The sequence below is a fragment of the Pyrus communis genome, chromosome 1, assembly GCF_963583255.1.
Source record: "Pyrus communis chromosome 1, drPyrComm1.1, whole genome shotgun sequence".
NCBI lineage: Eukaryota > Viridiplantae > Streptophyta > Magnoliopsida > Rosales > Rosaceae > Pyrus > Pyrus communis.
In genome coordinates, this window is record NC_084803.1 from 7,585,448 (window position 1) to 7,610,525 (window position 25,078).

At 37.9% G+C, this 25,078-nt stretch overlaps 4 protein-coding genes across 4 annotated transcripts; 3 read left to right on the top strand and 1 right to left on the bottom strand.

Annotated features, from left to right (window-relative positions):
• The first annotated feature begins 459 nt into the window (after positions 1 to 459).
• On the top strand, positions 460 to 7,364 carry LOC137738724 (cellulose synthase A catalytic subunit 1 [UDP-forming]-like). The gene is made up of 14 exons (XM_068478203.1): positions 460 to 698; positions 1,574 to 1,769; positions 1,858 to 2,039; positions 2,334 to 2,415; positions 2,502 to 2,688; positions 2,814 to 3,080; positions 3,185 to 3,530; positions 3,926 to 4,063; positions 4,153 to 4,278; positions 4,658 to 4,870; positions 4,977 to 5,241; positions 5,520 to 5,716; positions 5,820 to 6,170; positions 6,345 to 7,364. Exons 1-14 carry the CDS (start codon positions 618 to 620, stop codon positions 6,930 to 6,932), a joined length of 3,219 nt encoding a protein of 1,072 aa, XP_068334304.1. The 5' UTR covers positions 460 to 617; the 3' UTR covers positions 6,933 to 7,364.
• Positions 7,365 to 7,815: 451 nt separating this feature from the next.
• LOC137748372 (uncharacterized protein At2g34160-like) lies at positions 7,816 to 9,775 on the top strand. The gene is made up of 5 exons (XM_068488523.1): positions 7,816 to 8,115; positions 8,278 to 8,326; positions 8,600 to 8,662; positions 8,756 to 8,820; positions 9,452 to 9,775. The coding sequence occupies exons 1-5, from the start codon at positions 7,987 to 7,989 to the stop codon at positions 9,557 to 9,559; spliced, it is 414 nt and encodes a 137-aa protein (XP_068344624.1). The 5' UTR covers positions 7,816 to 7,986; the 3' UTR covers positions 9,560 to 9,775.
• A 760-nt stretch (positions 9,776 to 10,535) lies between these two features.
• LOC137748383 (adenine nucleotide transporter BT1, chloroplastic/mitochondrial-like) lies at positions 10,536 to 13,528 on the bottom strand. Its single transcript, XM_068488533.1, has 3 exons — positions 12,515 to 13,528; positions 11,317 to 11,478; positions 10,536 to 11,236 (listed from the first exon to the last, which is right to left on the bottom strand). Exons 1-3 carry the CDS (start codon positions 13,061 to 13,063, stop codon positions 10,766 to 10,768), a joined length of 1,182 nt encoding a protein of 393 aa, XP_068344634.1. The 5' UTR covers positions 13,064 to 13,528; the 3' UTR covers positions 10,536 to 10,765.
• A 6,828-nt stretch (positions 13,529 to 20,356) lies between these two features.
• LOC137728949 (EG45-like domain containing protein) lies at positions 20,357 to 21,327 on the top strand. The gene is made up of 3 exons (XM_068467765.1): positions 20,357 to 20,505; positions 20,752 to 21,034; positions 21,151 to 21,327. Exons 1-3 carry the CDS (start codon positions 20,370 to 20,372, stop codon positions 21,155 to 21,157), a joined length of 426 nt encoding a protein of 141 aa, XP_068323866.1. The 5' UTR covers positions 20,357 to 20,369; the 3' UTR covers positions 21,158 to 21,327.
• The last annotated feature ends 3,751 nt before the right edge of the window (positions 21,328 to 25,078 follow it).

Here is a 25,078-nt window from a genome sequence, read left to right on the forward strand (position 1 = left end):
AATTTGAACTAGTAATTTCGAAGAATATAAAATATAAGAGTAAATACCTGTCAAATTTTTAGGTACAAAAATATCATTTTTATCACCCCCTCCATCCACAAAAAATCTCCTAACAAATTAAGGAATAGAAAATAGGAAAAACTAATGAAAAGATTTTAAAAACTTTGAGTTTTAACAAAAATGAAAAAATAAAGAGTAAAGTAAATAGTATTATGATTGACTTTTTGATGTAAAAATGTGATTTTTAGTTAAAGTAAACAGTATCGAGAATTTTTCGTTAAAATTTTCTATAAAATAACAAATAATTCCATAAAATAAAAACACGTAAAAACAAGGCACAACGACTGAAAAGCGAGATGTGTGTTGGGTTTGGGACAAGGGGCAACCGGTTCATCCGGTAATAATAAATAAAAATACAAAATACAAAAATATAGTGATAAAAAGACAAGCAAAGAGAAAGCAAGCTGTCATGAGTAGAGAGAGAGAGTGGAGATGTCGTAGTGAACGGGCGACGAATTTGACAGCTTCTTTTGCCGACAGATCTCTCTCCTTTCTGATATCCCAAACCACTGAATCGAAATCTCAGGAAAGCTTGAGAATTGAGGGCGGCAGCAGCCATGGAAGCCAATGCGGGACTGGTGGCCGGCTCTTACAAGAGGAACGAGCTCGTTCGGATTCGCCACGATTCCGATGGCGCGGTAAATTGTGTTTTTGGAACTACCCATTTCGTTTTTGGAGTTACCTATTTCGTCTTTTTGATGATTTGTGTTGTTTTGGATGTGGGTTTTTGTGGAGTGTGTGGATCTGGTAGGACTGAGTTTTCAGTGAATTTTTGTGGGGTTTTTTACTGAATCGGAAGTGGGTAGGATTTGGAATTGGATTTTGAGTGTTGTTTGAGACTAGGGGGAGGGGATGTTGCAGTCAAAGTCGGAGATTTGAGTTTGGATTATTTGAAGCTTTGATTTGTTATGGAAATGTTTGCTTTCTGAATTGTTAGGGAATAGTAAATGTAATTTTAATCAGATCTTAGAAATGTTTAATCTTTGATGTTTATAGCTTGATTTGCCGACACTTGTTGACAACCCAATCTAATTACTATTAGTTTTGTAAGGATTGTTTTGTAGTTTGATGGTTATCTTATTTTTCGACAATATCGTAGTTGAGTTAAGTTCAAATTCACTTAACGAAACTACAGCAATGTAATTTCCAGCTTTATAACATATAACACATCCCTGAGATCTGTTCTCTTAATTCAGCTGAGCTTTGAGCTGAACTGTGAGCTGCACTGCTTCTTGTTCGTGGTGGTTTACGTTGCATGTGATTACCAATGTCACTTTAACTGATATTAATTTAACATTACTTGAAATGAAATTCTGAATTGATTAATTGATTAAGACTTTGATCATGGTAATTGTGTGCATTCTTTGAGTTTCCTTGTAGCAATATATTGCTCTTAAAACAGAGCCTCTTTATTTGCTAAAAACGTAGAATATCTGCAGAAGCATATCAAATTCCTTGATACTTTCATTGAATTGCCCTTTAACGAATTTGAACTTTTTCATTTGTAATTCAGCCCAAACCCGTAAAGAATCTGAACGGGCAGATATGTCAGATTTGTGGTGATACTGTTGGACTTACAGCCACTGGTGATGTCTTTGTTGCCTGCAATGAGTGTGCCTTTCCAGTCTGTCGACCTTGTTATGAGTATGAGCGGAAAGATGGGAACCAGGCTTGCCCACAGTGCAAGACTAGATATAAAAGGCACAAAGGTTTGCTTGGTTTTCTCAACAGATACGTACTGTTTTGATTTTTAGATATGATTCTTGAAATGAATTTAATCAAACTGATGTGCTTTAGGGAGTCCTCGAGTGGACGGAGATGATGATGAGGATGACATTGATGATCTGGAGAATGAGTTCAATTATGCGCAAGGAACTAGCAATGCCAGACGCCAGTGGCAAGGAGAAGATGCTGATCTCTCATCTTCCTCGAGACATGAATCTCAACAGCCAATTCCCCTTCTCATGAATGGGCAGTTGGTAAGCGATTAGCAACGAAACTTCTTCATATCACTCATTTATCTCTGAATTATTGTAAAAATAAAAATAAAAAACTCTCATGTTCATGGAAATGAGCTGGTTGATTCTCTAGCTCCTTTTAATTTGATACTGCAAGTAACATTTGTGCAAGGAAGTGTTTCTAGCTCCTCCTGTGTGTAACTTGGGAGTATTTCTACTCTTAGCTGAAATTAGTGTTTTTAACTACAGTACAAGTCTTGTATGGTTTGCATTTCTTTTCTATCTTGCTTTGAACTTATGCTTTAATTTCTTCAGGTATCTGGTGAGATTCCCTGTGCCACACCTGATAACCAATCTGTGCGAACTACATCAGGTCCTTTGGATCCGCGACAGCCAGGTACAAATTAATTACATTCCCACAAAAAGTCCTCTGATAAATGGTTTGGTCAAATATTTATCTGATTATATTATTTATTATTGCAGTTCCAGTAAGAATAGTGGACCCATCAAAGGACTTGAATTCTTATGGGCTAGGAAATGTTGACTGGAAAGAAAGGGTTGAAGGCTGGAAACTCAAACAGGACAAAAATATGATGCAGATGACTAGTAAATACGCTGAAGGAAAGGGGGACATGGAAGGCACTGGTTCAAATGGTGAAGAACTCCAAATGTGAGTAAAAGCTTTAATTAGCAATCATTTTGCCTTCACATTATAGATAATGGGAATGAAAAGTGTTTCATATGTGCAAATTTTCCTTGATAATGACGTTTTCTTTTCTTTTGGCTTTGTCTCAGGGCTGATGATGCTAGACAACCTTTGAGTCGCATCGTGCCTATTTCTTCATCTCATCTGACACCTTATCGTGTTGTGATCATACTCCGGCTTATTATTCTGGGTTTCTTCTTGCAATACCGTGCAACTCACCCAGTGAAAGATGCATACCCTTTATGGTTAACATCAGTCATCTGTGAGATTTGGTTTGCTTTATCCTGGCTTCTGGATCAGTTTCCAAAATGGTTTCCCATTAACCGTGAGACCTATCTTGATAGGCTCACACTGAGGTTGGCCAACTTCACAATATTTGTGACAATCTATAGTTGTTCAGGTTTTAAAAATTAGTTTCATTATCGTTTTTATTTACCTAAACATAGTTTTCGCCATGCAGGTATGATCGTGATGGGGAGCCATCCCAGTTAGCTCCCATAGATGTGTTTGTTAGTACAGTGGATCCCATGAAAGAGCCTCCTCTGATTACAGCTAACACTGTTTTGTCCATACTTGCTGTGGATTACCCAGTGGACAAAGTCTCTTGCTATGTGTCAGATGATGGGTCAGCAATGCTTACATTTGAATCTCTTTCTGAAACTGCGGAGTTTGCTAGGAAGTGGGTACCTTTTTGCAAGAAGCACAACATTGAACCTAGAGCCCCTGAGTTTTATTTTGCCCAAAAGATTGACTACTTAAAGGACAAGATACAGCCTTCTTTCGTAAAAGAGCGTAGAGCAATGAAGGTGAGCGCACACAGGTTCAATATGTTGCATAGTTTCTCAAAATTAGTTAATACATAAACCCCCATCTGATTTTCATCTTTAAAACATTGATTGATAGTTTGCATTATTTATCATTTCAAACAAGACAATTACTTCAATTCTTGATAGGTGGACTCTGGATTATCAATTAGTTATCAAAATTTGTGTTTGACGCAAGTGCGCAAAAGGAAAATGAAAAACAGTGTTATGCTTTTGTAGATTATTGCTGCAACCGGTTCAAATAATTTAAAATTTGAAATCGTGAGTTAATTATACCTAAGAGAGTTAACGGATGTTTAGTGAGCAGATTGTGGTCAATTCACATTCATTTTTAGCACTACGAATGGAGTCTCATTGCATATTTGTTTTGCCCACAGAGAGAGTATGAAGAATTCAAGGTTCGGATCAATGCCCTAGTTGCCAAGGCACAGAAAATGCCCGAAGAAGGTTGGACAATGCAGGATGGAACTCCATGGCCTGGGAACAACCCTAGGGACCATCCAGGAATGATCCAGGTACTTGGATTTTTATCCAGTGCAATTGGGTTTCTTCCCCCTCTTCTTGTTTTCATACTAATTTAGTTTTCCATTGTGTGGAAGAACAGGTTTTCTTAGGTCACAGTGGGGGCCTTGATACTGATGGCAATGAGCTGCCTCGACTTGTTTATGTTTCTCGTGAGAAGCGACCTGGATTCCAGCATCACAAAAAAGCTGGAGCAATGAATGCATTGGTTTGTTTCCCCTCAAATTGATTATGATATCAGTTTTCTTTTCTTGGTAGTAATGCCAGTAGTTTGATTTGTTTGGAACTATATTTTGTCAACATTTATGCTAAAACTGGACAAATTCCAAATTGACCAGTTAGAATATTTCTTTGGCCAAGTAGGATCCTCAATATTTTCTTTGCCAATTAGGATCTCCAAAATTTCCTTGACCAGTTAGAACCCTCAATATTTCCTTGACCAATTACACCATGACACATTTGTTGGTACAAACTGTCATCATCTCTTAAACAAGTTTTGTAAGATAAGATTGTTACCTGAGGAATTGAAGTCATCACCAAAACCATTTTGATTTTCTAACTTGGTTGGTTCACCATGTGCTATGTAGATTCGAGTTTCAGCCGTCCTGACAAACGGTGCATATCTCTTGAATGTCGATTGTGATCACTACTTCAATAACAGTAAAGCTCTTAAGGAAGCCATGTGTTTCATGATGGACCCAGCTTATGGGAAGAAGACCTGCTATGTCCAGTTCCCTCAGCGATTTGATGGCATTGATTTACACGATAGATATGCCAATCGGAACATTGTCTTCTTTGATGTATGTACTACTTGATTTATAACCACCAATTACTAAGATCACTCTGTGTGACAGTTAGTATGGATACACTCTGGTAAATTATGTTGTTATTTCGTCTTACTTGCAGATCAACTTGAAAGGGCTGGATGGCATCCAGGGTCCAGTCTATGTGGGAACTGGTTGTTGTTTCAACAGACAAGCTCTATATGGGTATGATCCGGTTTTGACTGAGGAAGATTTGCAGCCAAACATTATTGTAAAGAGTTGTTGTGGTTCAAGAAAGAAGAACAAGACTAGCAATAAGAAGTATATTGACAAGAAGAGGGCAGCTAAAAGAACGGAATCCACCATTCCCATTTTTAATATGGAAGACATTGAGGAGGGTGTTGAAGGTCGTTTCTTGTTATTATATTTTTTTTGTTTTTAAGTTCTTTTCTCCAAATATCTTGCCGCTTACAGTATTGTGAGTTATTCATGAAAGTGTGTCCATCTCATCACATATAACAAAAACTTTTAACAATTCTGCTCATTTGATAATACTTCAAAAAAAAAAAAAAAAAAAAACACATTCGGAGTTTGATATTGACGAAAATTAACAGAAAAACCAAAATGATGTTTGATGCATCCGTGCATTTTGCAAATTTGACTGAGATAACTTCATATTCTGCAGGTTATGATGATGAGAGGACTCTTCTTATGTCTCAGAAGAGCTTAGAGAAGCGTTTTGGTCAATCACCAGTTTTTATTGCAGCCACATTCATGGAACAGGGAGGCATTCCGCCTACAACCAATCCTGCAACTCTTTTGAAGGAAGCCATACATGTTATTAGCTGTGGATATGAAGACAAGAGTGAATGGGGAAAAGAGGTAAGTATAGCAATTTAGGTCGTAGCAGCCCTTGTTCCAAAATACTTATTGAATGAACTTGTGATTTTAGATCCACAATAATTGACATTTTGTTTGTCACCAGATTGGATGGATCTATGGCTCTGTGACTGAAGATATTTTAACTGGGTTTAAGATGCATGCTCGTGGTTGGATATCAGTCTATTGCATGCCTCCACGCCCAGCATTTAAGGGGTCTGCTCCCATCAATCTTTCTGATCGTTTGAACCAAGTGCTTCGATGGGCCTTGGGTTCCATTGAAATTCTGCTCAGCAGGCATTGTCCCATATGGTATGGCTACAATGGCAAGTTGAAGCTTTTGGAGAGACTTGCATACATCAATACCATCGTTTACCCCCTCACATCTATACCACTGATTGCATACTGTTTGCTTCCTGCCTTTTGCCTTCTCACAGAGAAGTTTATCATTCCTGAGGTAAGTACTGGTTCTGTGTCGATCTTACTTAAAACATACAAAAAAAAAAAAAAAAAAAAAAAAAAACACTAATTCTGCAACTTTTGGAAGAATTCATTAGGATGATTCTTTATGCTTTTCACACTCCAGATCATCATTCTGGGCAGCCACTAAATTTGTTGAATGTTTATGCAGATAAGTAACTTCGCTAGCATGTGGTTCATTCTGCTCTTTGTTTCTATTATTGCAACTGGTATTCTTGAGCTAAGGTGGAGTGGAGTCAGTATTGAAGACTGGTGGAGAAACGAACAGTTCTGGATCATTGGTGGAACATCAGCTCATCTCTTCGCCGTCTTCCAAGGTCTCCTGAAAGTTCTTGCTGGGATTGATACCAACTTCACTGTGACGTCAAAGGCATCTGATGAGGATGGGGATTTTGCTGAGCTCTACGTGTTCAAATGGACATCACTTCTCATCCCTCCAACCACGGTTCTTCTTGTGAACATGGTAGGTATCGTGGCCGGTGTTTCATATGCCATAAATAGCGGTTACCAATCTTGGGGTCCACTCTTCGGCAAACTGTTTTTCGCCCTATGGGTCGTAGCCCATCTGTATCCATTCTTGAAGGGTCTGTTGGGTCGGCAAAATCGCACCCCTACAATCGTCATCGTGTGGTCTATTCTTCTTGCATCAATATTTTCCTTGCTATGGGTGCGCATCGACCCATTCACTTCGGACAAAACAACAGCTGCATCAAACGGTCAATGTGGCATCAACTGTTAGTTCATTTCAAATGCAATAATTTTGTGGAACTGGCATCACTCCACACCATCGGTGTGTATATACAAGAAATCAAGTAAATTGTCGACTGAACTTGTACACAGGGTCTCTACATCCAAAAGGGAGTCAGGTGGAAGAAAAACGAGAGAACACCTTGTGTATCGTTCTTATTGTCCCTTTGTCTAGTATTTATTGTTGGCTACTGAAGTATGTTTTCTTGAACTTTGATGATCTTAGCCATTGTTTGTTGTGCAGTATTGTTGTTATGGTTGTTGTCAACGACTCGAGGGGAGGATGTAGAAATCTATTTATTTCAGTAATTGGTCCGTTTTTAAAGGACAAGCTTTGCTTTGGTCGATGTAAGCATTACAATTGAAGTACTGATTCTTTCATTAAACAAGCCTATGTTACTAAGTTCATGTACGTTGAACACAATTTCTATGCGGCCGCTTTTTGTTGCAAACATATTCACAATCGCATGACTGATACTCTGATGAAGCACGGAGAAAAACTTGGGTATTGCAACTTGACAAGCTAGATGACTAGCACTCCTCCGGCAAACGGATCCAAGTGCACTTGGGTACCAACTTTTAATGCGCGTGGGCTCCCCGTTTGTGAGAGTGATTTGATTAGCTGGTTGATTAGGTTGTCTTATTCAAGTTTTTCTTGATCATACCATATTACCACCACTAAGGTAGCGAAGTACATCATGCTAAAACAGGGCCGCATTTGTGAGAGCTAATGTGCTCCCTTATGTGTCGAATTTGAATCTTCCTTTACGTAGTTTAGATTAATACACTAAGTTGAACACCACCTGTAGAAGTAAAAATAATAAATTGGGAGGGCAAATATATCATTTCGGCAAGATGAGTTGTAAAACGGCGTATTGACTTGTAGAGCCGGTGGGACAGGACTGGAGCACTTCTTCAAACCCCCTCGAGCCTTCGGTAGTCCAGGGTTTATAGATTTCAGAGAGATTTCGGAGACACCGTGAGGAATTAGGGTTTTTCTTCTCCCTCTCTGCAGAGCCAAACAAGAAGAAGAAGAAGAAGAAGCAATGGAGGGTCTGGCAGAAGAAGTGAACAATTTGCAAATTACAGACGCATCATACAACAAGAACAATAAGAATCGCATCCAAGTCTCCAACACCAAAAAGCCCGTCTTCTTCTACGTCAACCTCGCCAAGGTAACAAAAACCCCTTTTCTCCTTGTTCATCTCTTTCGCTGTCGATTTTTTGGTGGCTGCAGACTTTTGTTGATTTCATCTTGTACTCATGTTTATTCTTAGTTACAGTAGTGTGTGTGTGTGTTTTGAGTGACTCAGTGGTTTTCAATTTCGTATTTGTAGAGGTACATGCAGCAGAACAACGAGGTGGAGCTCTCCGCTCTCGGAATGGGTACTGTATTACCTTAGCCCTCGCTTTTTTTTCTTTTCGGTAATTCAGTTAGGTTATTATTGGGTTGTCGATGCTTTTATGTCTTCATTTTGATTATCGTCTCTCCTGTCACGAGTGCGCTTATGGATTAGAACTGTAATGCTGCCTAGGTATTGGCTTGTCCATAATCATTCCTCGACTGTGTCAAATCGTTCATTATATTTGTTGTTATTGAAGTGGAAACTTTGTATCTTTTGTGTACTAAGGATTCATAATTTGCTTGTATATCTACAGCTATTGCCACAGTGGTTACCATTGCTGAGATTCTGAAGAACAATGGATTGGCCGTTGAGAAGAGTACGGTTCTTGTGCCTTTCTGATAGTCCTTTTTTGGTGTAGTAATTGCTCCTCATATATATTTCAACTTGCTGTTGTATGCAACACATACAGGAATCAAGACTTCGACAATTAACATGAGGGAGGATGCAGGTGGGCGGCCAATTCAAAAGGCAAAGGTAATATGCACCAAGGATAGGGGATTCTAGAAACATTGTTAGATGCTAGCAACTAAACTTATATGTGAACAAGGAAGATGGGCAAACATAATTTTGATGGTTTGAAAGAAAAGGAGCTCCATGTTAATAAAGTACTGCTTGTTCTCGTAAATGGTGCACCGTAGTTTTCATAGTTTGCTTGTTTCTGGAATTTAACCAACTACTGGCGCGTGCACGATGGTCTGTCCATTCTTCGGGGCATGGACATGGTATTGGAATATTAGATGCTTATGCGTATGAGGTGAGGACTTAGATGTCAGCTCCTTAGCTATCCGACTCTCTAGATAATTGATCTGATCAATTAATGGAATTGTCAGACCTTCAAAGCAAAGTGTTGGCTTAGTTCTTTCTGATCGTAAAATATGTTCTCTGCTCCTCCTTTTACATGTGAAGTGCTTGTTTAACCAGCGTTTGTTCTATAAGTTGTGTGTGAGTAATTTATGAGTTTAAGAGTTGGTTTAATCATTCTGCTCTATGATTTTCTCAGTTTCTAATTTGACCTTACAATGCATTACATTACTTGGATTTATTCATTTACTTCTCTAATTTTGTCTTGGAGGCTGATGGTATCATGTGATTCCTTGTTATTTAGATTGAAATACTGCTCGGAAAATCAGAGAAGTTCGACGAGATAATGGCTGCTGATGCTGCTGATGCTGCTGCTGCTGCCGAGGAAGGCATCGAGTATGAGCAGAGTTGAAACATATATCTGATGTCCGACTTTTGTTCTTAGATTCGTCTCTCTAGTGGTGTTTATTTAGCTGCGATAAAATTTCTTTTAGGAATTGTAGTAGAATACCGGTATTTCTGCTACCAGAGGATTCAAATTGTTCCTAGGTTCATTGTTTAAGCCGGCATTTGTGTTAGAATGTTGTGAATTTGAAATGCTCTTCTAGTAGACCAATGGCATTCCTTCTGCTCGACCTCTAGAATGCGTGTGAATCAGGTGTTTTTATTGCTTCTTTCTGCTGGTTGTTGGCACGTGAACCCTAAAGTGAAATTATTGGTTACCCCACACCGCTCTCATTGTTACCTGTTGTTGTCTCCCTTGTGTCTATTTCTAAAATGAGTCACGTGACGAGAGACGTATTTCTAAAATGAGTTACGTGACGAGAGATGTAAGGGAGATACAACTGTGATAGCCGCCGAGATTTCCCTCATTGTGGGGTCACCTTTGCATGTTCAACAAATTAGAAAGGTGAGCTAGACAGAGAACAAGTACAGGCCTATTGGAATTGGATGTGCAATTGTGTACCCTTATTAAGTAGTTGTGGGCAGCTAGCCTTCATAGAATCAGAGAGAAACAGAGAGAAATCAAAAGCTCAAAGTGTGCATTAACTAAGCAGTGTCCGCAGCAAAAGATTATTGTCCGGAACTATGCCACATGATATAATTAATTCGCACGTCACATTACAACTGAGGAGTTTATGCTTAAGACTATTCCCGTACCAATGAATAATTTCTTGTCACATACACCCAATTAGTAGTGGCTTTTCGGCAGTGTACGTCCACAATGGCGACACGAGCTGACATGCAAGGACAAGGATAGCCAAGGGAATTGCTGGTAAATTCTCCAAAGCAACAAATAAAGGGCACCCTACAAAGAAATGCACGCGTACAATGTGTACACCCTTGGAGCCGCATGTAACATATCAAGCCAACAGTAATCTGCTTGCTCAGTTAAAATGCCATTTAAATTAATCCTCAAAAACATCAAGTCTAACCTCTTGAAAGACGAGGCTCCCCTCAACTCAGTTGCAAAATGTGAAGGAACGAAAAAAATAAATATCCAGCAATCAAAAAAAAGAAAATGGGCAAGTAAACCTGTGTCGGAGATAAGTTATCCCGTGTCCTTACCACTGCCAGGACCGATATGTAATATTAATTTATTTCTCAGGAAAGTATTCTACTCTTCCTCTTTTTCCTCTACCAGTATCCGCTTGCATGCTTCGTAGCACATAAAAGAAATCCCTGCCGCAGGCACCAACTTCATGCAGCTCGGGCCTAGCCCAGTGTACAAACCCTCAACCCCCTTCTTCTCAAGTATACTGGTGAGGGCGTGAAGCACATTTCTATATTGGATTCCACTCACGGCTCCCGCCTGCATGTGCTTGCGTGCCACCTCGAGTGGGAATGTTGCAGTACTTGAAATAGCACCAGCTGCTGATCCAATTAAAAGGGTTTCAATGTTGCCGATCTTCTCCTGCTTGAGAAACTTGCGATAGGCTTTCCGTAATGTATCATAAGCATAGTAATTGGCGGCAGCATATGGAATTACTCCAATAAGACTAGGGGCAAGACCTCTGTAGAGCTCTGCCGGTCCCTCTTCTCGCGCTATTTTTAAGAATGCATCCAGAAGGCCATCATAAGCGTCTCTCTGCAAATATAATGACATCATTATGTGATTGCTACGGCCATACTTGAGATAGGCACACACTTCTGCTAATCCTTACATACCTGAATGGTTAGCCGCGTCTTAATTAACTCAAGAGGGTATGTGCAAATTGTTGAACTCACTCCAGCACAAGCACCTGCAATTAACGAGGCAGGAATTGGAAGTTTGGGCTGCTCTCCAGGTTTTGGTGACAGTTGTTTGTTAACCGTATCATAAGCAAACAGCTGACAAAAAAAAAAAAAAGATAGCAGAAATTCAAATACAAAACCAATTAAACATGCAGAATTGAAATCTTTAAATCTTTGTAATGAAAATCATATTCATGCAGGGAAGTTCCAATTGATTTTCTCGCCAAATTTGAGTTACACACAATACAACAGCTATAGTACACTGAACAGGTGCCTTAAATCCTCTTTATTTGTTTGTAGACACTAAACAAATGCTTTCTTGGCCACACAGAAAAACAGACTAGGCCAGTTGAAACAAGGTATATCAAAAGGAAGGTGCTTTCTGCACGAAGCAAGCTTCATCTTTTCTGTATTGAACGAAGAAAGATGGGCCACCTCCTTTTAATATTATAGTGCCTCTCCTCAATGATCAAAGATGATATGACTAAAAAAGGGTACAAAATGGAGAACTGATTAGCACGTTAAATCAACAATTTGCCCCAGCATTTCCCATTCTATAACTACTGAAGAGCACCATGCAACGAATTCAATTTCTCCAATTCACACAAGGTTCCTCCTTGAAGTTCTGCATAAAGTAGTTTACCATATCTTGCAGATCATTTGACTAGAATGAAAAGCACAAACACGTGCAACTAAAAGCTACATCATACCACATGATTGACGGTGAGAAAACAAAACTGAAAAAAGACCTGTGATCCCATAGAAAAAACATCTTGATATCTTGTGGAACCCAAGGACCAAGCTTTTCGGATTAAATCAGAAATGTTCTCAATTATTAATTTCACAGACTGCTCAACACGTATGGGATGCCGCCCTTGATATGTTCAGAGAAACTAAATGCCACATGAAAAAGTATGAAACTTGACTTGCTCCTAGTTTCAACAAACAAAGGGAAACCAGCAGAACCCATATTACATCAAAAAGAACTTGACACTAATACATTAATTACAACTAACACAGAACAAGTCAAATCACTGACAAGATAAGCACACAACAGTAAATATGAAGCAAGTTGAAGATATCAGACATGTCATTCACCTAAAACAAGTTAATACGAAAGAATTCTTCCTACCTCTATCGCCTTGCTCGGTGCAACCCGAATCACATTGACTAGATTTCCCCTAAACAACCCCTTCCACCCATCAATCTTCATTATATCATTGAAGACGTCAGTAGTAGATCTCCCACAACTCCCAACCATCAAATGAGTCCTTATCGTCTCCAATGGTGCCACAGCCGTCCGTGAAATTGCCCCGGCTATTGCACCACTTATTAGCCTCCTCACTGAAGGGTTAGCAATCTTAACCTTCAATTTCAGACCGCCCTTCTTATTCTTCACCACCCCTTTCTCTTCCCCCACCCCAAAATTCTTAATCCCCTCCACATACTTCATGTACTGCTCGGCATACGGAAGCTTCACGGCCCCGCCATCACGGCGTGGATTGGGAGGGTCCGGCGAGACCCCGAAGCCCATCCCCACTTGGCTAACGCTTGCAAATAAGCCTCCGGGATGGTAACCCTCCTCTTCGGGACTCCATTGAAATCCCAAATTTCCCAAATTGCAAACAGAGAGAAACCCATCACTCTTGTCATCGAAAACTTGGAATTGCTTCCTCCCCATTGATCAAAACCTAATGTCAAACGCTTTCTTCTATGGTTTAGTGACAGACACTCGCATTATTTGCCACGGTTTCAAGCGGATTCACAGTGCTTGAGAGACAAAGATTCGACTTTTGGCAAATGGGTAATCGAATAATCCATTTTTATTAGATGACTGAGAGGAACAAACAGCAGATAATGGAAAAAAATTGGGGATACAGAATTTGGGTTTTGTTTTGATTCGGAAAAGGAGGCGATAAAAACGAAAGGGGGAGGCGGAGTGAGAGAGGAAGAGAAAAATAAGGGGAGGGAGAGAGAGAGAGAGAGAGAGAGAGAGAGAGAGAGAGGAGAGGTAGGTGGGAATTGGATTCTCTCTCTGCTTCTCTCACACAGAGTCGCAGCCCCCTCTCTCTATTTCTGTGTGGGGAATGGGAATGGTTTGGTGAGGTGGTGGCTCTTGAGGTGGGTGATGGGGAAGGGGAAACGGTAAAGGGAGTTAGGTTTTGCGTCCAGGTTCGTAAAGCTACTTCTCTCACTTGCGTAAGCAAAAGGTCGCGTTTGGGTCGCTCCAGGATTCACTCATATTTTTTCTTTTTGGTTTATTAAAAAGATAAATACTGAGCAAATTCAGTTAGATTAAAACTCTATCACTTCCTTTACCCAAAAAAAAAAACTTCATCACTTTAAAATTCAACGTCAATTCATCTACAAATATTATAAAACGTGTAAAAAATATGAGATATAAGAAGTGCTACTTGAAAAAGCTTCTAGCATGTGCTTTTTCGAAAATTGAGTACAAATATTATCAAATTTTGTTAGAAAACCTGTTTTCCAAAAGAGCACTAAGAGCTGGTTTGATATTGCTATGCTTTGAAAAAAAGTTGGTTCTGCTCTACTGTGAGAATAAACAGCTGTGAAATAAAGTAGCAGAGTGTTTGATAAACTTTTTTGTAAAAGTGTTTTTAAAAAATAAAAAAAAAAGTAGTATTATAGTGTTTGATAAACTTTTATGTAAAAGATGTGAAAAAAAGCCGGTTTTTCAAAGTTGGGTTTTGCAGCTTCTTGTTTTTGGCTTTTTTTCATCCAAAATTGTCAAAAAAAAAAAACTGAAGCTGAATGTTTACCAAACATAAAAACAGCTTTTAACTTTTTTTGATACCAACTTTTTTTAGAATCATCTCAGTACCAAATTAGACCTAAAAAGTGCTACTTGAAAAAGCTTCTAGCATGTGCTTTTTTTTTTTCAAAAATCGAGTACTATAAACCACTTTTGATTTTTGAAGTTTTCGTAGATTTACACCTAAAATTGTTTCACTTTTTCAAAATTCACCATGACCTTTTATTTCAATCAAATGCCTCTATATACACCTTCATCAATTAGTTTCTCACTGTTCTATTACTCAATAATTTTTTTGTTGACGAATTATATCAGTCTTTTTTATAACAACTCATCTAAGTGCAGAATAATCACATTTTTACCCTATTAAGTGGTTTATTTGTTGTCCAAGTGATGTGGACAGGGACGAAGCCATAAATTTAACTAAGAAGGGGCACTTTAAAAATTTTGAGCTCCTTTTTTAGACAAATAAAGCTAGTTCTTTTACAAATGTTGAAAAAATTAATTTCCAAATGCCTAATTTTATTACTCTATTGTCTAAGTTTGTCTTTAATTGTTGACAATTAATATGATTAATTGAATAATCTGCAAAGCGAAAAAAAGGGGAATGATTGATTGAAGAATTGTAATGCAAAAAAAATGGGATGAGAGGGGGCATGTGCCCCCACTCAGCCTTACCTCCCTCCATCCATGGATGTGGAGGGAAAAATGAGTGAAATTATGAAAAATCTGATGATGGTATGGTAATTGGATATTTATAAGAGTTTAACGGGGATGATTGGCTAAAATAAAAGTCCAAGGTGAAAATGAAAATGACTTACAAGTTTATGGAGTAAATAGGCGAAAATGTCCAAGTTTATCAAGCATACACAGTCAAAATGTATTTTGGTCATTAGAAAGCGATTTCATCCTTACCAAAAGCAATCCCAAGTGATTTTAGTGTCCTATCCCTACCTAACAATTCTACCACCCCAATTCACCCCACATGAGAAGGACTTACATCCTCCAGATGATATCGTGGCATTCCAAATTAATCACATCACCACATATTTTCAAGTTTCAAACATAGTGTGACATGATTGGTTTGTAATATTGTTACCGTAATTTCTTAGTTTGATGTAAGATCTTCCTCACTCATACACTTAACCGCACTTGACTATGAGTGTTGTGAATTGATTTCAGATGTACTTGGATTAAGATTTTCTCATATATAAAATTTTGAATCCGAATCTCCCCTTTTCGTTGCCAAACCAACATGTCATAAACCTACTTCTTGATGCCCGATGAACCAGTGGAACTAAACCGACATTGAATTGTTTGGTTCTCATCAGCTTGTTAACCAGAATATGTGATCACCCAATTTGAATCGAACTATTTGATAGTGATCCGTTTAGATGACGGATTGATTTTTGTTTTTGACATAATTAATTGAAGGAAAAAAGTGAGACACAGGTTAAGAGAATTAAGTAATAAAAAAAAAATTGACTATAATTATGAATTATACTAATTGTTATAGGGAAGTGTTATTGGCACTCCAAAAATCTCATTCTACACTCCAAATTTTCTATATAGGAAAGAAAAATACATTTGTAAGGAGTGTAGAATGAGATTTTTAGAGTGCTAATAACAATTCTCTTGCTATATCTGGTTTTTTTCAAAAACCTGCACAAACTTGGATGCAAAATCGGAATATTGACAAGCATTCTTAGAACACCAGGTAGCTTTAATGGTGATTTTTGCTACACTTTTTGAGCAATCTCATTTCTTTCAGCATACATCACTCATCACTTGAAACTTTACAAAACCTAAATTAAAAATAAAAATTGTGTTTGTGTGAAGGATATGACAAGAAAAGACTGAAACAATCAAAACAAGGTCGTTTTGAGTTGTTTACATGGGGAGTTTGATGGTGGGAGAGAGCTTCAAACTCTCGATTCAACCCTTTTTAATGTTTCTCCACAACAATGTATATCTTAACTCCATAAATTTATATTTAAAACTGCAATTTGATTTAAATATGGCCATAGTTTAGAGCTGCCAAATAGAGGAGCAAGTGAAGAGAGAACCAGAACTACAAGTTGTCCCACATCGGCTACAAACAGCTAAATACAAAGCTTTATATACCTTGAGCAAAGATCGCCAATCGCCGAGCTTACTAACGCAAGCTTATAACCCGAGTGGGGGCGTCAGGGTGTTTGAACGCTGGTGTGGTCTCAGCGGGTCGGTTCTGTACTGGCTCTATTCTGGCCCGCCCGTTCCAAGCCGAGAGTTGAGCCGTGTGGTCTGGGTGAAGCCCGAGAGTTGAGCCGTGTGGTCTGGGCGAAGGCTCGGGCTTCACGGTTCCTAAAGCAGAGGGCACTGCGTAAGGCTGGCTTCACAGAGCAACGATCACCACCCGCTCTAGGCAGTGGAAGGATAACAGGTCGGTGCCATCCGGATCCATCATGGCCCGCTGGACCACACCAATTTGAACCAACACTTTTTTATTTATACATTTTTGTTTTAATTCGAATGCCATTGCCGGAGCAGTGGTGGTGCAACAAAACTTGGAAAAAATGTTGACTTACAGCGATCTTGTTGAATGGCGGGTTTTCGAGTCCGATAAGATACGCAAATCTCATCGTAACAAGTAGCAGAAGAGCTGGTGTTTTGGGTGGAGCAGGAGAGCTGGAATCGTAAGCAGCCAAGCGTTGTGTCAGTGCTTTAAACAAAAGAGAAGGAAAAACACAGCAAGCACTCCTCCTTTGATCATCTTTGCTAAATTAGATGAAATATAAGTGGAGTTGCATGGTGAATGCACCCCCCAACACACCATCGTGACATTCTATACTGATAACACGACACCACATGTTTGATGTTTGTCTTTTGGACAGCGTACCATGATTGGTTTGGGCACCACCTTTTGTTCATATTTGAAAATTTAGGATCCGAATCTCAGCTTTCGTTTCTAAACGAATACGTCATGGCTTTGTTTTTGGATGTTCGAAGAACCAGAGAACCAAACCGCAGCAGTTGCATTTTTCTCTCCAACTTGTTTTCCTTGTCGTTTCTATCATCTAGAATGCCAGGTAGTTCTAATGGTGTTTTCTTTTTCTTAACACTGACTAATCTTATTATTTTTAGGTTCTTGCTGGAACTTTAATCCATATACATCACTGATCACTTGAAATTTCATCCTTAAATGAAAAGAAATGGAAAGATAATTGTGTGAGAATATGCAGAACCTAAACTTTAGGAACACCACCTGTTTTTTTTGGGAGTTTTTATTGTCGATTCATCCTTTTTTTAATGTTTGTCCACAACAATGTAAATATCAACTCCCGAAGTTGTGCGATTGAGAAATACAATTTGATTAAATGTGGCCAAAATTTTGAGTTGCCAAAGTACAAGTTAAGAGAGAAGAACAACTACAACTTGTCCCACATCGACAATCAGCAGCTATAAACAACGCTTTATATATCATGCACAAGCCGCACACTCCGTTAGGCTTGGCAACGCAAGCTTGTAGCCCGAGTGGGGGTATTAAGGTGTTGGGACGATGGTTCTGTCCCAAGCTGGTCGGGTCCGTTGTCGCTCATTTCTCTGCCCTGGCCTGCCTATTCCAAGCTGGGAGTTGGGCCGTAGAGAGCTTGGGCGAAGGCCCGGGCTTCCGGGTTTTCTAGAATGGAGGGCACCGTGTAAGGCTGGCTTCACAGGTCAACGATGATCTCTCGTTATTGGCGGTGGAAGGATAACGGATCGGTGCCACTCTGATAGGTCCCCAATTGAACCAACTCGTACTTTTATGCTATTTCCAACTTCTAGTTATTTTTAGTTCTTTTAGGGTCTCCGAGTGGCCCAATATTTTATAACGGGTTTTTTATTTATTCTTTTAACAAATGATATTATCTACATTAAATGAGTTATGCTAAACTTCACAATGATCTAGCAATACTATGGTTAAAATTCGCCTACCATGATGATCGAATATAAGAGAGATCTCACTTACAAAGTGAAGACATGCTACTAAACTGTAGTACTAAGTGATAATGTTTTTTTTTTTCCTTTTCAAATGAAGGATTTCGAAATTTGAGTGCAACGATGACCTCCCGCTCTTGATGGTGGAAGGATAACGAGTCGGTGCCACTCGGATCCATCATGGCCCGCCAGACAGTCCCAATTGAACCAACACGTTTTTTAATGCTATTTCCAACTTCTAGTTATTTTTAATTCTTTTAGGGTCTCTGAGTGGCCCAATATTTTATAATGGACTTTTTTATTTAATTTTTTAACAAATGATGTTATTTATATTAAAGGGGTTATACTAAGTCTCATAATGGTCTAACAATAATACGGTTAAAATTCGCCTATGACGATAATTGAACATAAGAGAGATCTCACTTACAAAATGAAGACATACCATTAAATTGTAGTACTAAGTAACAATGTGTTTTTTTTTTTTTTCAAAATGAAAGGATTTCGAAATTTGAGTGCATAGTGGTATGCATATGTGGTTAAAAATAAGAAAATTTAATTATAAACTTTGTAACTTACACGCTAAAAACGGATTAAGAATATTCTTAGAGACCTTGTTCCGGCTTAAGTGGCCTGGCACAATTTCAATTTCAATTTCGTCCAATGGTAGCGCGGAATTTGTATCAAAGATTACCATTTATCTTATTTTTGTTTGACGGAAAAACTTAAAACATATTGTCTTGTGTTGGCTTGCGGACTTGAATTCAATCTTTCGTGCATCAACTATTTGACGAAAATGTAGATGAATACGAATTTACAGGGTACATTCTATATTTTGACAAAGCGATAATTTAAACTACTCTAATCTATGAAGGAATTAGGTTAGTGTACTATGTCATATATGATAACGTCTATACCAAGTTGTTCCAAACTTTGGACATTGAAATCCCTTGCTTTTATGTGCACAATGAGGAAGGGAGGCCTGGAGAAAACAGTAGGATTGGAAACGCAAACTTAATCTGGAAACCAAAAGAGATTGCTGCAATATTTCATATGAGGGTGAGGATCTCCAAAGCATAATTGTATTAGTAGCTCCGGAAATCACTAAGGGATAGATTTTAATCAAATGGTCAAAAGTTATATAACTACTACTTTTGAATTTGTTGAATTCCAACTTGACTAAACTGTCGGGACTAGATAACAGATGTTGGTTAGATCAGTTAGTTAAGCCAGTGTGCTCACTGCACTCAAGTTAAAATTCTTTTTCTCGTAAATTAGAGTTGTTTAAAAGATTGTTTTGTTAATTAAAAAAGAAAGTTTGACAGTATGCCGTAATTAGCAGGTTTGGTCACTTCATTCCTAAGCAATTCTTAATGAACTTTATTCTATCATGTTCATACAGTGCCTAGTCAACCAAGGACCAAAGGTTTGGTTTGGATTTTCTCTTCTATATACATGAAGTTAAAAAAAAAAAAAAAAAATCAACTAGTTCTTAGCCTAAGGTACATTGATCCCTTTTGAACGTTGAAAGAAATCTCAAGTTCAAATTTTTCATGCTTCTATTGATGAAAAAAGGTTACCAAAATAGTTCACAATTAAATGATTTACAAAGAAATTTGCGTTCACAGGACTGGTTGTTGGTACATTTCAGACTATCACCTCTACCAATTAATAGTCGGCATTTGCAAAAGCAAATTTGAATTAGTAATGTGCTTCTCACACGTTTTTTTTTTTTTTCCTTTTAAAAAGCAGCACACATTACTTTCATGTTTTGTCAAAAAAAACTGTACTTTCATGTGAATTTTTTACTTTATGTTATGAGACTTCGTACCTAGCTCATACTTTCCGAGGTAGTCAATAACCTTTTCTGAACCCCACGACAGCTTTAAAAAGCTGAGAGGAATAAGGACTCACATGCACCCCCTCGGGATGTCATCGGGATGCTAATGACATTTTTGACATCCCGAGAGATGCATGCAAGTATCTTTACTCTAGAAGATATTGAACTCCTTCTGTTTGACTTGATTTTTCAACCTGCGAATGATTCTTACTCCTTCGCAGAACATTTTTTTAGCAGTTGAACATTTTGAAATCTAGAGAGAGAGAGAGAGAGAGAGAGAGAGAGAGAGAGAGAGAGAGAGAGAGAGAGAGAGAGAGAGAGAGAGAGAGAGAGAGAGAGAGAGAGAGAGAGAGAGAGAGAGAGAGAGAGAGAGAGAGGAGCTCCAATGCCTTTATATATAGCCATGCCCCAAAACGAATGTATATGTTTTCTAACTTAGTTGTGAACATGAGGCTCTTAGTCATGTTAATAGTGTTAAGCTTATTCTGCAGAGACGTAAGGCTAGTCTCTGGTGATATCGGCACTGCAACTTCCTATGGTCCTCCTTACATACGTGAGCAAACAACATATTAATCTCAACGCAATAAAGATAAAGATATCCAATATGTTATGTCATCAGAGATTGTGAATTAGAACTACATACACATTCATTTATGATTTTGATTTACAGTTTGACAACATAACATGTCTAATACTTTGCTAACAACATATATAGTTTAGGTTATATATGCTCTATTTCTTAACTGGTCTATTATGAATGACAATCCATTTTCTTAATGCCATTGTAATTGTTGTGCAGCTACAAAGTGCTTTGGGAGTAGGCAAGACCAGTTCCCTCCGGGGAACCTGTTTGTGGCGGTGAGTGAAGGATTGTGGGACAATGGTGCTGCGTGTGGAAGGCGATATAGACTGAGGTGCCTGAGTGGACGTAATAAACCCTGCAAGGGTGGTGCTACGGTGGACGTGAAGGTGGTTGATCTTTGCAACAAATCACCTTGCCCTTCTACCGTAGCAATGTCAACTGATGCTTTTGCAGCGATCTCACACTCTCCTTCTACACGAATCAACGTCGAATATGTCCAGTAAATATCTCTACAAACTTTACACTCTCTTATAGTTCTACTATCATTTTCCTTATATCTACACACACACACACACACACACACTCTAATATATATGTCGATGGTTTGATCTTCAGGATATGAAATCAGCTGAACCAGATATATGATGACCACGTACAGCTGAGGATATTATCAATTATACTGGCTTTGTAGTTCATGTTGAACTCAAGTTTATAATGATAAGAGAAACATTGTAATATTAATTTGATACTACATTTTCTTAGTTTGTCCATTAGTCTTCAATAAAATGATATGCAGAGTTTTTTTTTATTTTTTTTATCATACATCCACATCCCAATTAAAACAAAAATAACATTACTTATGTCACATTTACTAATCATAATGGAAACCAGGCTCCCGATTAGTTCTTGTTCTATGCTTATAAAGGAAAATGATATCAACACTTTTCGTACATATCCTTTTTTTTCTTTTCTTGGGGATGAGACTAGACTACACTCGAAGATGCAAAATCTAATACACGACATAGCCACAGATACTAATAATACACCACATAATTAATGGAGATTGCTCTCTAGATCATCCAATTAATTTTGAATTGGATGATCTAGTTCTGTTCTACTCAATTATTTTGTTGCCCTTAAATGTGTTTCATTTAGCACCTAATCAACCATACTTATCCATCGTGCCCATGATAGTCACTATGCAGTATATTGACTTCCTCTTACATACAAGGGAGATGTCACGACAATAATATTTCAAGTCAATTACGCATTATTATGTGTTATAACTTTTTATATAAACAGTGTATGATTACTTAAGAGACATCCAAAGTAACATCCCTTGGAAGAAAGAAAGGAAAAGATTTGGCTAGTAGCTAAAGGCTCTACTTGCATCCCCTGTCGTATCTGTGTAAACAGTTCGTTGCTTGTTTCTGGATTGATTTGTTTTCTCCACTTTGAGCCATGAGTGGGATGTATCTATTTTAGCCACATGCACCTTATCGAAATGGAACCTCCACTGAGTCAAAAGATAAAACAGTGGTCCTAAACAAAACGGAATGTGCATGGTTTTGTAGGCTTGTAGCCCTTTTTCAACAAGCCAGGCGTTTTATTAGTACTTAACAACTGTATCATAATTGATGAGTGGGGTGGTGTATTATCATGTCCACTACTGCAACTAAGAACTATCTGATCAATTTTACACATAGTTTTTGACATCTCTTCTTCTGGTATATGGCCACTAATTAATCAACTTTTGGATGCATGCTAACTTTTCACGAATGCTTGAATTAATTATGTAATTTCACAAGTCTCGGTCCTCTTACTAAATGTATTCGATAATACACAAAATTTTCTTTCACACGATCCCAACTTCCAAATATTCCTCATCATGCTCGTGTTGAGTCGGGCCAACTCAATGGTTGTACTTAAGATAGAAAGTAGAACCCTTGTTTCCAATATCATCCAAGGAAGGAACCCCTATTCACTACAAGAATCAAGCTACAAGAATCAAGCAGTTTTAACCATAATTTAAATAAACATGACTTTTAAGGTGAGTTGTGCTCATGCTTAGGCTCGACCCTTAAAAATTAAGTAGTTTTATGACACCCTGACTTTAGGCTCATCGATATTGCGTCGGGTCGGGTCAAACTAAACTGTTGTATATGAGATAGATAGTTGTGCCTCTTTAAATAAATTGTTTATTGTGTTCGTATTCTTTTATCCATGTATAATAGTATGATTTGATTTGGTTAGTAGTTATAATGAATTGGTATTCTTCATTGTCACTTCGTTTGTATGGCATATTCCTTTAGGAGTTATTCCTACCTGAAAAATACAGTAGCAAATGTTCTTCCTTGACCTTGTAATTTTGATATTGATCCCTAAGGAAAGAAGGATTATTCTATTAAAAGGAATGGGAAGTTTGAGCTAGACCGCACAATAGGTTAACTACTAAGTATTGAACTCAACACATATAATACCTTGTCGTTATTTGTGTGATTGTGTGAGTCAAATATGAAACTTTTCTTTATCAGTAAAAAAAAAAAAAAACATTAAACTGTAGTACTATTTGATAATGTCTATTCCTTATTTAGCCGCCAAACAATTATTAGAACCGATTAAAGGCTTGAGATTAACTTAAAGTCATCAGATTCAGAGAATCATGATTTCACCAATTGAAAAGATACAAAATGTGTTTATCGACTTCAAAGTAAGTTGCATGGTAGTTATCTCGCGAGGATAAGAATCCAAAACAATAATTTATTTATTTTATTATTTTCTTATAGACTGCGAGGTCAAAGAGTCAAAGATGATACCAACTGAAAGAGTGACAACCAAAATTTCTTTTTCGCATCTACTTTATGTACACCTCATTCCTCATGCAAGGAAAACCAAGTGATTCTGATCAATTTCCCTTCTGCCTTGGTTTCTTGTGCCAGAGTTTTCAACGAATTTGTATTCACAAAATAGCGTGCATGTTAGAGATTAACAAATATTTTAAAATTAGTGGCAACATAATTTTTACAAAGACAATATATATATTTTGACATTAATTTACGAAAAAGAGAATTCAAATTTAGTTGTAATGAATTTGTTAAAAAAAAAAAAAAAACTTAGTTGTAATGAATTCGTTAAAAAAAACTTAGTAGCAAGGAATTATTTCCACAAGCTATGTCCTTGTGTTTGCTAGTTTGTTTTGTTGAAGATTTGTAACTTTTTTTTGTTGAAACTATATTGTTATTCTTATTCCAAAAATGTCATTTACACTGCATCATTCACGTAGAAATCCATCGCCGTGCTTAAAATTGCAGATAAGAAATAAAGAATGAAGAACCAACGTTTTTTGATATATAGTGTCAACTGTTGAGTAATGGCAAATTCAGACTCCGTAGGATTTCCTTTTTTTTTTTCTTTTTCTTTTTTTCTTTTTTTTTCCTGTAGGCCTGGCTTCGTATTAGTTCATACCGTAACGAGATAAAAATGAATGAAAAATCATAAAATGTACAGGAAGAAGCAACATTGATACAACAATTCTGCGGCTTAGTATGACGACTGCTACTGTATGTTCCGTGAAGATATACTTTCAAATTCTCGGCGTTGTTTCTGGAAATAAGGATGAGGACTATGGACTCCCTCTAGATATACCGGTGTCTGCATTTCAATCAAGCGCAACACCTACACAGATAATTCATCCTCAGTGCACAGGAAGACCAAACCTTTACGAGTGGAAGAGAGAAAGCAATCGGAAACAAGTGTACTAGAGAAACAGGACACCACTTACTGCTGGACGGAAAGCAAACATCTCTTCTTGACCAGATAGCCGGGATATTATACGGGTTGGGGCACCTCCAGAACTCACATTACCTTCTGCTACAACATCGCGGCGAAGTTTTGAACCTTCCTTCTCTGTTTTAAACTGGAAACTAAAAGCAACAATTATACATGCTCTCAATAGCATATGTTTAAGAATTAGACCGAAATGTTACCAGCCATAACATTACCGGACAAATAACCTTTAACAAAAGTGAACACTCACCTCTCCAAATCAAAAAGAGCACCCTCTTCGGTTCATTGAAATAATTCATCAATGGAAGATGCTGCCGAAAAAAATAGACGACAATGCAGCTGTGTTTCTCCTTCTACTCACTATCATACAAACGTTCTGCTCCATTATCTCTATTACTTGATCAATCAGCAGTAAGTGTCTCCTCTCAGTCTAGTCGTTTATCTTTTTGATCAACTCTCTCTGTATAGTCTTTCAGAGAGCAATCTGTATTGAGAGACTGAGTAATGTTTGTTAGTACATGCATACGTGCGTTGGTGAGTAAGATCCCTGTAATTTTTCTATGAAAGTGTGTATTGTAAGAGTGATTGAACATTGAAGTAGTGAATTGAGTGCTTCTTCTGTTGGTTTCCTATTTTTTTGTACTTGATTATCTCATACTCCCTTTCCCTAACCTTGTGTTTCGACGAGGAATTCTTGACGTTGCATAGTTGAACTCATTAAAGCCCCATTCTCATCATCGAGGTCGATAAAAGAAAT